Source organism: Ostrea edulis, chromosome 10 (assembly GCF_947568905.1).
Source record: "Ostrea edulis chromosome 10, xbOstEdul1.1, whole genome shotgun sequence".
NCBI classification, from domain to species: domain Eukaryota; kingdom Metazoa; phylum Mollusca; class Bivalvia; order Ostreida; family Ostreidae; genus Ostrea; species Ostrea edulis.
Window position 1 is genome coordinate 34264809 of NC_079173.1, and position 17191 is coordinate 34281999.

Here is a 17191-nt window from a genome sequence, read left to right on the forward strand (position 1 = left end):
TCCGAGTTCAAGTCCAATATTTTCTCAATCTATTTTTTTTTTTTTTTTTTTTTTTTTTTTTTTTGCCTTTCATTTTTGGGGGTCGTTTTCTTTCTTGGAAGGGGGGGGGGTATACATGTGATACATATATTTTAACAAATGTTAGTCATTTTCATCATACCTTCCAATATTTGCAAGTTACAACTTAAAAAAAGGAATTTATTCTGAGATCACTGTAGTTCCGCACATGAATAGTTTGTTTACACTAACCTGTTCCTGTGTGCACAGGTTTTTCAAACATTAATGTGGCTGACGAAAATCTAAACAAATGCTACAAGAAAAGGGACGCAAATGCACAGCATGAAAGGCGAAGATAACGAACAGTGATCAATCTCCGAACTCCTATAAGCAATGCAAAATAGAGTTGGGCAAACACGGACCCCTGGACACACCAGAGGTGGGGTCAGGTGCCCAGGAGGAGTAAGCATCCCCTGTCGACCGGTCACACCCGCCGTGAATCCTATATCTAGATCAGGTAAACGGAGTTATCCGTAGTCAAAATCAGTGTGCCAAGAACGGCCTAACAATCGGTATGAAACACGTCAAACAGCATTTGACCCAATATGTTATATTGGCAAACTAGATTGTTATAACGAGCATAGAATTTGCGAAATACTGACTTTAAACGATACTGTTGGAACCCCTGCACCACCAACCCGTTTGTCAGTAGCCTGCTTCGATTAAAAAACCGACCACACGCAGAACAAGCTCTTGTGTATCGAATCAGTTGAGAGATACAAATACCACATGCAGGCGGCAATTGAATACTGCTACATAAATATGGTAATAGGTAAAAGTAAGTCAAGGGAGGAAAATAACTGTTATACAGTTTGACTTCTCAAAAGTAAATACAAAAACTCATGTAGCAACTGTCATATGATATTTAGGTAAAGCTAAACACTCGAATTATCAACCAAATGCAACTGAACTGATGAAATATATTAAAGGTGCTGCAGCCATGTCAGAAGAAGACAGTGAGCTAAGTAATGCCAAGTATGTAAAAGGGTTGTTGTGTGATATGAATGCACCTATGAAAATATTGTACTGTTCATCATTCCACATAGGAACATGGTTTATTGATTGGAGAATGACTCATAAAGTCCAGTAATGCTAAACTGCAGCAGTTATTTATCTTGGTTAACGAAACATTAAAGAAGTTGACCTTATATTTAAAAGTAACACGCCAGTCTAATATTGGAAACCGGTGTTTGTCCTTTAGATTTCTGAGTCGGCCGTTTGGACGTCAGCAAAAGCGCTATATCTCTTTCATATTAACTTTCACTCAGGTGTCAAGATCTGATTTGTACTCACTCTGTTGTCTGTTTTTATATTCTTGGTTGATAAATTTCGACAATTTCTACCGCATGATCGCATTTACGTAAAAAGCACTGTTACGACGGTACTTGCAAAGCATTGCTCAACAACCGTAGCACTTTGCTTAATAGTTTAATTTAATCAATAATCAAAGAAATTGTATAGGTTGCGATCTTTGGGATGTCAACATCAGAAAATCTCATATTTTTGTGAAACAGCATAATGAAAAGACACAACGCATGTTTCTAAACTTTTTCATTTTTTCAGCAAAATTAATTCTTCTCATACCTAAAACTACTTTAAATGTGTTTTAAATGAAATATTTTGCGTTGTTTTCGAGTTTGAAAGCGATGAAATTCAAATCTTGCGATATGCATATTTACTTTCGCTATTTTACGCGCCATTATATGTGACGTCATATGCGCCCTCGGGTTTAAAAACATCCATTAGCCATTTCATAAACAGATTAGATTTAATCGACAAAAAACCAATTATCACATTGACGGCTTGTAAATAATAATGCATTAAGATGTTTAGTGCCGTGCTCGGGTGTACTAGTTGTCGGTAGAAAGGATTTAGACTGAGTATTTTTCAATTTTTCGAAGGAAGGTACGAGAAAAAAGATGTGGATTATACTTTGTTGGAGCAAGAATTTTACCTTTAAAAACACACACAGTCACCTTTCCAAAAACCGCTTGGACAGAGACCCTGATAAACTGCGATAAAATGGATATATCGAAGCTTATAATCACTACATAATTCTGTTCTGGTCTTCAAATTCAATACACGCTCGGATCAACTGACCTTCACCTTATCAGTAATAACATACCCGGTATACGTGCTTCCAGTTTCTACCAAATGGTAGATTTACAAACATTTTAAAGATAAAATTGAACTTTTAATTATATAAGTAATAGAATACTGTATTTCCTAACTTTAAATTGAATTATAAAATTATTTCCTCAAAATGAATTCGTAACATCTTTCAAGAGTGCGTCAGTATAACGCCGTGCTCCCACTTCCTAAGACTTGCAGAAATAATAATAAGATTGCTTTATTAAAATAAAATAATATAATTTCCATTTTAAATTTGATTGTTTTTACTGATTTGTGTGTGTTGTTTCTTTTTCCCTCTTTCCGAAATGCATTCGGCCGTGATGGTAGTTTGGCCTAGGACGTAGTTCAACTACTAGTATATCTAGTAGTTGTCAACAATGTAATGTATTATGATTTGTATAATGCAAAAATAAATAATAATTGCACTGTTTATTGGGGGGGGGGGGGGGAACAGCGCCAATTACAGATGTATGAAGGAATAACATTATCAAACAGTTTGTAGACAGCGACCCATATAAACATTATTTACCCGCAATGTTGCCGATTTCATACATGCTTTTCTCGCTATATTTGGGTCTTTACATCGCTATATGTATGCACTGGTGGCGAAAACATATAAAACTCGGAAAAGTTGTCAACATCGATGTAAATGTTGCCCATGGTGAATAAATTAGGCCCCTAAAAGCTGAGTTTTTAATAATATATCGCACTACTTATACAATCCGAAGGGCGCATGTGACGTCACTGTACCACGTGACTACCTAATCAACTAGACTTTTTGAAATCGGGGCTTAGATTTAAGTCTGTATTGTGGTTAATTATCGCAAAATTTTGGCGAACGAACTATTAGAATTAATTACTATAAGCATAAAGAAGACAACATGCATGTGATTTTGTATACTTTGAAAACATGCGGTGTGTCCTTTAAAAACTAGTTGAAATGATAAAAATTTAATTCTAACACTTTCCGAAAATTGCTACTTTATAAATATATACAAATTAATCATAGATATCGGGGAATTCATTATATAGTAGACATAGAGAAAATTCCAGCATAGGAGTTATTGCCCTTGACAACATTTATCGGTTATTTATAGAAAATAGAAACCTTTTCAGTATCAAATAATTTGCCTTTTTTGTATTATTTCATCTAGTGAATAAAATTCCTTTAGAAGATATATACTTCAACCATTCGCAATTTTTTACTAATGAAAAGGTTTGCAAAAACCTACGACGTCACATGAGGATAGCGCAGCATATGACGTTTTATACATGAGTAAAAATTCTCAAATCGAACGTAAAACAACGTACACACAATACAAATAGGTAATATATATATATATATATATATATATATATATATATACACACAAAGTAACATTTGCTCTTTAACTTAATACTAAACGCTTACTTTTAAACATCAATTTAATCAAAACACATAAATACAATGATGTCAGATGAAGACTTTGAGATTACAATCTTTATTTGATAGCATATGGTGAAAACACTAGATAATCGTACTGCAGGGGCGACGTCCGGCGCAAGTGTCCACTGATGCGAAAAGTCATAAAACGTCAATGTGGTCAGTGATTGCATGCATCAGTGAATTGTCACAAAAAACCTGTCTTTTATTGCACAGGTGTACACTGAATTCCTTGTTGATTTCCGTGAAATAATATGGATATTCGTTCGTATTTTGTAAGTATTTTGCTCTTTGTATAAAATCATATATTCACCTTAAAATTTCACAAAGACATAACCCATATTCAAATCTCTCTATATCAAATGTATTTGTATTTTTAGATTTTCAAACTCTTAATGATATATTGTTCGCATGAAGTAATACAAAAAACAAAAAAAACTCTCAAACTTTCATTGAAATTGACTTCCCATTCTCAAGAAGATTATTGTAAGAATTTCGATAGATGTGAAATTTCACATGACATTAAAAATAATGACGTGTGTATCTATGCTAAACAAAAACATGCGCAATGTGATACATACATGTACTCATGTACACGTGCTCTCAAACTTTGTAATAAATAATTGTAAGAAACACGTCTAATGACCATTCGTCATTTCTAGAAGAACAATAAAACACCACAGACCTGGGAAAGCTCCACGTCTCGGTTGATCATTTTATTACAATGAAATCATCTGCATATCATAATCAGAGACGTCTACACCTCTACTGAGTATATACAAAAACATGTACATTGTAACACTCTGTCCAACATCTACACCTCTACTGAGTATATATATATATACATAATACATGTAACATTCTGTACAACATCTACACCTCTACTGAGTATATATATGTAATCATGTAACATTCTGTTCAACATCTACACCTCTACTGAGAATATATATGTAATCATGTAACATTCTGTACAACATCTACACCTCTACTGAGTATATATATATAATACATGTAACATTCTGTACAACATCTACACCTCTACTGAGTATATATATGTAATCATGTAACATTCTGTCCAACATCTACACCTCTACTGAGTATATATATATAATACATGTAACATTCTGTACAACATCTACACCTCTACTGAGTATATATATATAATACATGTAACATTCTGTACAACATCTACCTTCTACTGAGTATATATATATATATATATATATAATACATGTAACATTCTGTCCAACATCTACACCTCTACTGAGTATATATATGTAATACATGTAACATTCTGTCCAACATCTACACCTCTACTGAGTATATATATATATATACATAATACATGTAACATTCTGTCCAACATCTACACCTCTACTGAGTATATATACATAATACATGTAACATTCTGTACAACATCTACACCTCTACTGAGTATATATATGTAATACATGTGACATTCTGTACAACATCTACACCTCTACTGAGTATATATATGTAATCATGTAACATTCTGTCCAACATCTACACCTCTACTGAGTATATATATATATATGTGTAATACATGTAACATTCTGTCCAACATCTACACCTCTACTGAGTATATATATGTAATCATGTAACATTCTGTCCAACATCTACACCTCTATTGAGTATATATATATATATATATATATATATATATATATATATATATAATACATGTAACATTCTGTACAACATATACACCTCTACTGAGTATATATATGTAATACATGTGACATTCTGTACAACATCTACACCTCTACTGAGTATATATATATATATATGTGTGTAGTACATGTAACATTCTGTCCAACATCTACACCTCTACTGAGTATATATATGTAATCATGTAACATTCTGTCCAACATCTACACCTCTATTGAGTATATATATATATATATATATATATATATATATATATATATATATATATATATGTATATATATATATATATATATATAATACATGTAACATTCTGTACAACATCTACACCTCTACTGAGTATATATATGTAATACATGTGACATTCTGTACAACATCTACACCTCTACTGAGTATATATATATATACATAATACATGTAACATTCTGTCCAACATCTACACCTCTACTGAGTATATATACATAATACATGTAACATTCTGTACAACATCTACACCTCTACTGAGTATATATATATATATATAATACATGTAACATTCTGTACAACATCTACACCTCTACTGAGTATATATATGTAATACATGTGACATTCTGTACAACATCTACACCTCTATTGAGTATATATATATAATACATGTAACATTCTGTACAACATCTACACCTCTACTGAGTATATATATATGTAATACATGTGACATTCTGTACAACATCTACACCTCTACTGAGTATATATATATATATACATAATACATGTAACATTCTGTACAACATATACACCTCTACTGAGTATATATATGTAATACATGTGACATTCTGTACAACATCTACACCTCTACTGAGTATATATATATATATATGTGTGTAATACATGTAACATTCTGTCCAACATCTACACCTCTACTGAGTATATATATGTAATCATGTAACATTCTGTCCAACATCTACACCTCTATTGAGTATATATATATATATATATATATATATATATATATATATATATATATATATATATATATATATATATGTATATATATATATATATATATATATATATAATACATGTAACATTCTGTACAACATCTACACCTCTACTGAGTATATATATGTAATACATGTGACATTCTGTACAACATCTACACCTCTACTGAGTATATATATATATACATAATACATGTAACATTCTGTCCAACATCTACACCTCTACTGAGTATATATACATAATACATGTAACATTCTGTACAACATCTACACCTCTACTGAGTATATATATATATATATATAATACATGTAACATTCTGTACAACATCTACACCTCTACTGAGTATATATATGTAATACATGTGACATTCTGTACAACATCTACACCTCTATTGAGTATATATATATAATACATGTAACATTCTGTACAACATCTCCACCTCTACTGAGTATATATATATGTAATACATGTGACATTCTGTACAACATCTACACCTCTACTGAGTATATATATATATATACATAATACATGTAACATTCTGTCCAACATTTACACCTCTACTGAGTATATATATGTAATACATGTAACATTCTGTCCAACATCTACACCTCTACTGAGTATATATATATATATATATATATATATATATATATATATATATATATATATATATAATACATGTAACATTCTGTACAACATCTACACCTCTACTGAGTATATATATATATATATGTGTGTAATACATGTAACATTCTGTCCAACATCTACACCTCTACTGAGTATATATATGTAATCATGTAACATTCTGTCCAACATCTACACCTCTATTGAGTATATATATATATATATATATATATATATATATATATATATATATATATATATATATATAATACATGTAACATTCTGTACAACATCTACACCTCTACTGAGTATATATATGTAATACATGTGACATTCTGTACAACATCTACACCTCTACTGAGTATATATATATATATACATAATACATGTAACATTCTGTACAACATCTACACCTCTACTGAGTATATATATATATACATAATACATGTAACATTCTGTCCAACATCTACACCTCTACTGAGTATATATACATAATACATGTAACATTCTGTACAACATCTACACCTCTACTGAGTATATATATATATATATAATACATGTAACATTCTGTACAACATCTACACCTCTACTGAGTATATATATGTAATACATGTGACATTCTGTACAACATCTACACCTCTATTGAGTATATATATATAATACATGTAACATTCTGTACAACATCTACACCTCTACTGAGTATATATATATGTAATACATGTGACATTCTGTACAACATCTACACCTCTACTGAGTATATATATATATATATACATAATACATGTAACATTCTGTCCAACATTTACACCTCTACTGAGTATATATATGTAATACATGTAACATTCTGTCCAACATCTACACCTCTACTGAGTATATATATATATATATATATATATATATATATATATATATATATATATATATATATAATACATGTAACATTCTGTACAACATCTACACCTCTACTGAGTATATATATATATATATATATGTGTGTGTGTAATACATGTAACATTCTGTACAACATCTACACCTCTACTGAGTATATATATATAATACATGTAACATTCTGTCCAACATCTACACCTCTACTGAGTATATATATGTAATACATGTAACACTCTGTCCAACATCTACACCTCTACTGAGTATATATATAATACATGTAACACTTTGTCCAACATCTACACCTCTACTGAGTATATATATAATACATGTAACACTCTGTACAACATCTACACCTCTACTGAGTATATATATGTAATACATGTGACATTCTGTACAACATCTACACCTCTACTGAGTATATATATATATATGTAATCATGTAACATTCTGTTCAACATCTACACCTTTACTGAGTATATATATGTAATCATGTAACATTCTGTTCAACATCTACACCTCTACTGAGTATATATATATGTAATCATGTAACATTCTGTCCAACATCTACACCTCTACTGAGTATATATATGTATTCATGTAACATTCTGTTCAACATCTACACCTCTACTGAGTATATATATATATATATGTGTAATACATGTAACATTCTGTACAACATCTACACCTCTACTGAGTATATATATGTAATCATGTAACATTCTGTTCAACATCTACCTTCTACTGAGTATATATATGTAATCATGTAACATTCTGTCCAACATCTACACCTCTACTGAGTATATATATATAATACATGTAACATTCTGTCCAACATCTACACCTCTACTGAGTATATATATGTAATCATGTAACATTCTGTTCAACATCTACACCTCTACTGAGTATATATATATATATTTATATATATATATATATATATATATATATATATATATATATGTGTGTGTGTGTAATACATGTAACATTCTGTACAACATCTACACCTCTACTGAGTATATATATATATATATATATATGTAATACATGTGACATTCTGTACAACATCTACACCTCTACTGAGTATATATATATATGTGTGTGTAATACATGTAACATTCTGTCCAACATCTACACCTCTACTGAGTATATATATGTAATACATGTAACATTCTGTCCAACATCTACACCTCTACTGAGTATATATATATATAATACATGTAACATTCTGTCCAACATCTACACCTTTACTGAGTATATATATATAATACATGTAACATTCTGTCCAACATCTACACCTCTACTGAGTATATATATATATATACATAATACATGTAACATTCTGTACAACATCTACACCTCTACTGAGTATATATATATAATACATGTAACATTCTGTACAACATCTACACCTCTACTGAGTATATATATACATAATACATGTAACATTCTGTACAACATCTACACCTCTACTGAGTATATATATGTAATACATATAACATTCTGTCCAACATCTACACCTCTACTGAGTATATATATGTAATCATGTAACATTCTGTCCAACATCTACACCTCTACTGAGTATATATATATATATATATATATATATATATATATATATATATATATATATATATATATGTAATACATATAACATTCTGTACAACATTTACACCTCTACTGAGTATATATATGTAATCATGTAACATTCTGTCCAACATCTACACCTCTACTGAGTATATATATGTAATACATATAACATTCTGTACAACATCTACACCTCTACTGAGTATATATATGTAATACATGTAACATTCTGTCCAACATCTACACCTCTACTGAGTATATATATGTAATCATGTAACATTCTGTACAACATCTACCTTCTACTGAGTATATATATGTAATCATGTAACATTCTGTCCAACATCTACACCTCTACTGAGTATATATATATATATGTGTAATACATGTAACATTCTGTACAACATCTACACCTCTACTGAGTATATATATATATATGTGTGTAATACATGTAACATTCTGTACAACATCTACACCTCTACTGAGTATATATATATATACATAATACATGTAACATTCTGTACAACATCTACACCTCTACTGAGTATATATATGTAATACATGTGACATTCTGTACAACATCTACACCTCTACTGAGTATATATATGTAATACATGTGACACTCTGTTCAACATCTACACCTCTACTGAGTATATATATAATACATGTGACATTCTATACAACATCTACACCTCTACTGAGTATATATATATATGTAATCATGTAACATTCTGTTCAACATCTACACCTCTACTGAGTATATATATATGTAATCATGTAACATTCTGTTCAACATCTACACCTCTACTGAGTATATATATATATATATATATATATATATATATATATATATATATATATATATATATATATAAAATACATGTAACATTCTGTACAACATCTACACCTCTACTGAGTGTATATATGTAATCATGTAACATTCTGTACAACATCTACACCTTTACTGAGTATATATATGTAATCATGTAACATTCTGTTCAACATCTACACCTCTACTGAGTATATATATATATGTAATCATGTAACATTCTGTTCAACATCTACACCTCTACTGAGTATATATATATATATATGTGTAATACATGTAACATTCTGTACAACATCTACACCTCTACTGAGTATATATATATGTAATCATGTAACATTCTGTTCAACATCTACACCTCTACTGAGTATATATATATATGTAATCATGTAACATTCTGTTCAACATCTACACCTCTACTGAGTATATATATATATGTAATCATGTAACATTCTGTTCAACATCTACACCTCTACTGAGTATATATATATATATATGTGTAATACATGTAACATTCTGTACAACATCTACACCTCTACTGAGTATATATATATGTAATCATGTAACATTCTGTTCAACATCTACACCTCTACTGAGTATATATATATATGTAATCATGTAACATTCTGTTCAACATCTACACCTCTACTGAGTATATATATATATATATATATATATATATATATATATATATATATATATAAAATACATGTAACATTCTGTACAACATCTACACCTCTACTGAGTGTATATATGTAATCATGTAACATTCTGTACAACATCTACACCTCTACTGAGTATATATATGTAATCATGTAACATTCTGTTCAACATCTACACCTCTACTGAGTATATATATATATATATGTAATACATGTAACATTCTGTCCAACATCTACACCTCTACTGAGTATATATATATATATACATAATACATGTAACATTCTGTACAACATCTACACCTCTACTGAGTATATATATGTAATCATGTAACATTCTGTTCAACATCTACACCTCTACTGAGTATATATATATATATATATATATATATATATATATATATATGTAACATTCTGCCCAACATCTACATCTCTACTGAGTATATATATATATATATATATATATATATATATATATATATATGTAACATTCTGTCCAACATCTACACCTCTACTGAGTGTATATATGTAATACATGGCTTATCTTTACATCATCTGTTAGTACTGATGTTATTCGTTATATCTGGCTTATCTTTACATCATCTGTTAGTACTGATGTTATTCGTTATAACTGGCTTATCTTTATATCATCTGTTATTGCTGATGGTCAAGCACGGAATCAGGAACAAAATAATTTCTTTTAGATATGAGAAAACCACGTGATGCCTTACAATACTTTGATAATGTATTTCATTGTCGACGACGGAGCATAGCTCTAGTATTAAATAGCTTTATGATGTATACAATATAGCATTGAAATTAGCTGTGAGAAACAACTATGTTATAAAGTCTTTAGATTGATTGATTAAATAGCTTTATGATGCATACAATATTGAATGTGAGAAACAGCTATGTTATAAAGTCTTTAGATTGATTGATTAAATAGCTTTATGATGTATACAATATTGAATGTGAGAAACAGCTAGGTTATAAAGTCTTTAGATTGATTGATTGTCTAACGTTCCACTCGAGAAGTTTCCCCTCATATCAGGACGTCACCATTACCGGTGAAGGGCTGCACAAATTACATGTAGGCCTATGCTCAGCGCTTAGGGCCTTTGGACAGGGAGGGATCTTTATCGTGCCACACCTGCTGTGACACGGGGCTCGGTTTTTTTTTTGGGGGGGGGGGTGGTTGGTTTTTTTTTTTTTTTAGCGGTCTCATCCGAACTTTTTAGAAAAATGGAAGTTAACTGTAGAACTTCGAATACAATACTTTTGAACCCCCAACCCCAACCCCCCAACCCCCAGTCTTGTTTTATTGAATACTTTTAGATTATCATAGTACATGCAACTATACATGTGACATGTTTGCTGATATATTTATATGTATATACAATGTAATGTCTTAATATTTTTCAGGCAATATTTTGTGTCCTGACATTGGTATGTAATCTCCTAGATTATTATTTTGACAAGTGTCTTCAATTTTGGTTCAAAATATGAATGTTTTGTTTCTGATATTTACATTTCCAATCTTCTTACCTTCGATATATTTACCTATTGAAATAAAAATGACATACATGTATATGTATAAAAAATAAATTTCATTTTTGAAAATATATGCGGGTACAGCAACGTTTAAAAGCTAGCATAAAACGTCGCAGTTCATGTATTTTCAAAAATAAAATTTATTTCATAATTGATTTCTTTTGATAATCTTTTCATTGCATACATTGGAAATTATTTTCACAATTGATTCTAAATTTTCTGATTTTGCGTTAATTTTGTGCATTATATCCCGCATGTATAGACCCAAAGTAAGACTGTCCCAGACAGGGACAAAATATGCCATACCTCTTCAGACTGTGCTAAAGATAGCTGCTGCCGCGATGAGAAAGGGACACTGGTAGATCCATCTGGGCTATTTGATCACGTGGGCAAGTTATATTTTTTTATTGTTTTATGAACAGGATTCATTTATAGATTGTATCTCTACTATAAAGTACACCTTTAAGGTACATGATACGCCCATCTGCAACGATTTTAACATGATACTTATTTATATTTGAACGCTTAGAGTCACAATCTGTCAACTGCAATTTCTAAATGAGTCAACAGTAACCTACATTTGGGTCGCCCCAAGATACATCAACTGACAAAGTCCTAAGCCTCACACGGTTAAAGATATGACACGAAGAGCTAACTGACGCACGAGCAAACCTATATCGTAACATGTAGAAAAGGCTAGTATATATAACTGCGCCATTGTTCATGCAAGATGAACTCCTCTATCAAATTGTTTCATAGTCTATGACCGGTCGACAGGGGATACTTCCTCTTCCTAAACACCTGATCCCACATATGGTATATCCAGGGGTCCGTGTTTATCCAACTCTTAATTTCGTGTTATAGGAGTTATGAGATTAATCACTGTTCGTTATCACCTCCTTTCATGGAACTCATTAGGAGCCACCGTATGAAGAAAACAGACTGCAGTTCATAAGAATACTTTTTTGAACTCCAATCTATATAACTTTTTTTATACTGTAGGACCAGTTACTGAAGTTCTGAATGGTACCTGTGTACCACTACACGCCCAATTTGACGAGAATTGTGGCGAAGCATGTCCATGTGACCTGAATCAAGGTAGACGTCTACATATTGAGTTGTGACTAATACAAGATAAATGTCTACATATTGAGCTGTGACTAATGCAAGATAAATGTCTACATATTGAGTTGTGACTAATACAAGATAAATGTCTACATTTTGAGTTGTGACTAATACAAGATAAATGTCTACATATTGAGTTGTGACTAATACAAGATAAATATCTACATATTGAGTTGTGACTAATACAAGATAAATGTCTACATATTGAGCTGTGACTAATACAAGGTAAACGTCTACATATTGAGTTGTGACTAATACAGCCTATTTGTGTAAAATACACATAAGTAGAATTAAAATGGCAGGGTATTACTTTTGCAACTGGACGATAGCCTTCTGAGCTGATTATTTTAGGAAAATTGAAGTTTTCGCGTTGTGGCGGTCAGAAACGTTCTATTGCCGGTGGATAGATAGCTCAGTTGGTAAAACAAGTGACTGGAGTCCCGGGTTGGAATCCCGGTCCGGGTTGTTGCATTTTGTCTTTTTTTTTTTTTTTTTTTTTTTTTTTTTTTTTTTTTTTTACATTTAGTGCTGTTGACTACACTTGGACTTGCAGGTAAAAGTCCTACCAGGGGCAAAAGAATGTGGATTATGCGTCTCCGAGGTCAAATTCAATTGAAGGAGGGGGGAATGTAGTGGTTTGATGAACCTTGGATATAAGCCTGGATAGCTTAGTTGTTAGAATACCTAACTAGTAATACAAGGGTTCCTGGTCCTGAAATGATTTTCCCATTTCCTGTACATTTAGTGCCGTAGACCAGCCCCTGGATTTGATAGGTGAAAATGCTTGACAGCGGATAAAGATCATGGGTTGATGTTTTCAAGGTGTTTAAAGAGGGGGAGATGTAGCGGTCAGTCAGGTTCGATCGCTGGTGGCCAGATAGCTCAGTTGGCAAAGCACCTGACTAAATATTCAGGGACCCGGGTTGGACTCCCGATCTGGTCTGTTGTATTTTCTCCCTGTCCTGTTGAAGCGTATGTATGCAAAAGTTTTGCATAATAGCGTGTAAAATACGCAAAACGTTCGCATGACCTTGAAGTGTGACCATGACCAATATTCTGTGTAATGAGGTGCAGAAATATTTGTTGATGAATTGGTGTTTTATGTGTAATAGAATGATGAGATTAATCACCGTTTGCTATCTTCACCCTTCTTAGTTTTGTTGATGAGTTAGTGTTTTATATGTAATAGAATGATGAGATTAATCACTGTTTGCTATTTTCACCCTTCTTAGTTTTGTTGATGAGTTGGTGTTTTATGTGTAATAGAATGGTGAGATTAATCACTGTTTGCTATCTTCACCCTTCTTAGTTTTCTAAGTCGAAGTTAAGACTATCGTGATTAGAATATGGTTTGAATTCTGAAGAAGTTTTGTTTGATATTCCTATACGAGAATTGTTCACTTATAGTGAGACATCACCAACTGTAGGCCACGTGTCATAGATTTTAACCTATACCTCATACTTACGGTAGTAACAGTGGCGGTTCTTTATCATACCAATGCCTGTCGATAACGGGACCTCCATTATCAAAATCATATCCGAAAACCCGCGTTCTTAAATGCCGTGTGTTGGGCTATAAAGCAGCCATTACATATTCTACGTCTAAGTTTGGACACGAGCATTTCCCACTCGAATCTACGATCTTGACGCGAACGTTCAATATTGTAATAGAGAAGTTCATTTTGTGAATTGTGTAAATGCCCCATCTACAAATAGTGATAAATAAAGCTATAATCATGATTTATATGTATATGTAGAGTGAAACTAATATATATAAACCATCTACTTATATGTATATATATAGTGAAACTTATATACTTGTATATAAACCTTCTACTTTTCCTTTTTTTTCCAGAACTCCTTGAACTCCTTGAACGCATGATTATTCTGTATATGACAAATATAAAATAGAAATTTGCTAAAATTAACAATATATTATACCAATCTAAAACTTATGAAACGATATAAAGTTATTCCTCTTCCAATATTGCAGGTCTTGTGTGCTACAGAACTGTCTCAGATAACAAATTTTCCCCATCAGTCTGCAGACCAAAGGACGTCGTAAGCAAATGGACCAATGACTTTATGGATTGCTGGAATAACCCAGACTGTGTGCTGCCTTTGTAACCTGCTAAAATAAATGATTGATTGTATACTGTTTAACGTCCTTCTCAAGAATTTTTCACTCATATGGAGACGTCACCACTGCCGGTGAAGAGCTGCAAAATTTAGGCTTATATTCGGCGTTTATGGCCTTTGAGCAGGGAGGGATCTTTATCGTGCCACACCTGCTGTGACACGGGACCTTGGTATTTGCGGTCTCATCTGATTAGTCGCCTCTTACGACAAGCAAGGGGTACTGAGGACCTATTTTAACCCGGATCCCCATGGAACCCAAAATAAATGACTTAATTTGATGTTTTTGTCATTTACTTACCCAAATTCGTTATCAATTCAATGAAACAACAAAATGAATCTTTCGAGTATTATATCATTATTATTACATATTAGTACAGATGTTTTTATGTGAAGTAGGCTTTAATTCCACATTTGGTAATCCAATTTAAATACTTCTAGCTCCGTTTCAAAAGAGGAAACTCTTCAAAATAACCCAGCAGTCTTAGATACATTTAATATCTAATACATTCAATGGGACGAATGAATACAAGTTTCCCTACATATACTAGATTACAAAACTTCACAAAAACTCTTACAAACAGAGATACATTGCTGAATCCAACAAAATGTTCTACAAAGTCCCTATCTTTGCTCTTCACGAAAATATTAACAGCTGTGAAGGAGAAACTTCAAACGTATTGAACCACAATCTATGTAAGAAGTGGTGTAAAATCCAATTTGGAATCTAAAAAATTCTAAAGATTGATTGATTGATTGTTTTGATGTTTTTCGCCACATTCAACAATTTTTCAGTTAATTTTTGTTGGTGGAAGAGAGAACCCAGACACAATGTACCTGGGAAGAGACCACTGACCTTCCGAAAGTAAACTGGGAAACTTTCTCACTTACCGGCGCGAGCGGGATTCGAACCCTCGCCGACCAGAGGTGAGAGGCCGTTTGATTTTGAGCGCGATGCTCTAACCACTCGGCCACGGAGCCCCCCCCCCCCCCCCAACAGAATTCTAAAGAACTTTAGCATTACAAAACTTGTCCCAAATCAGTAGCATCAAATTGTATGACTTTTCAACACTTTACATGATCATTCCTCACAATGTATTAATGGACTTTTTGACATCATAGACAGCTGCTTACTCAATACAAATGGAATATTCATATCTAGGCATATGTCATTCAAACAATTACTTTGTGAAACATCGCTTTGTTTCTGCGCATAGGTACTCTGAAGTTGGTATTAAAACGATACTAGAGTTCCTCATTGACAATATCTACGTGGTTTTTGGTGATCAGACTGTTGTCTGTAGGAATTCCCATGGGCACGAATTGTGCTCCTTTATTTGCTGACATGTTTGTTTAATCTAATGAGACAGAATTTATTTAAAAGTTTCTGCATGTTAAGAAAAAACCGCTTGCTGGAGCTTTCAACTCGCCATTTAAATATTTCGACGACGTTTTAACAATAATCATTTTCATTCATATGTCAATTTGGTATATCCCAATGAACTTTAAAAAAAAAAGACACG

General features: G+C 32.0%; 1 protein-coding gene across 1 annotated transcript in view; it reads left to right on the forward strand.

Annotated features, from left to right (window-relative positions):
- Positions 1-15659, forward strand: part of LOC125665377 (uncharacterized) — a 19662-nt gene extending 4003 nt beyond the window's left edge. The window contains exons 2-4 of the mRNA XM_056150933.1: positions 12670-12796; positions 13410-13505; positions 15526-15659. Coding sequence (XP_056006908.1) covers positions 12670-12796; positions 13410-13505; positions 15526-15659 — 357 coding nt within the window. The remainder of the gene's footprint in view (positions 1-12669; positions 12797-13409; positions 13506-15525) is intronic.
- Positions 15660-17191: the final 1532 nt, after the last annotated feature.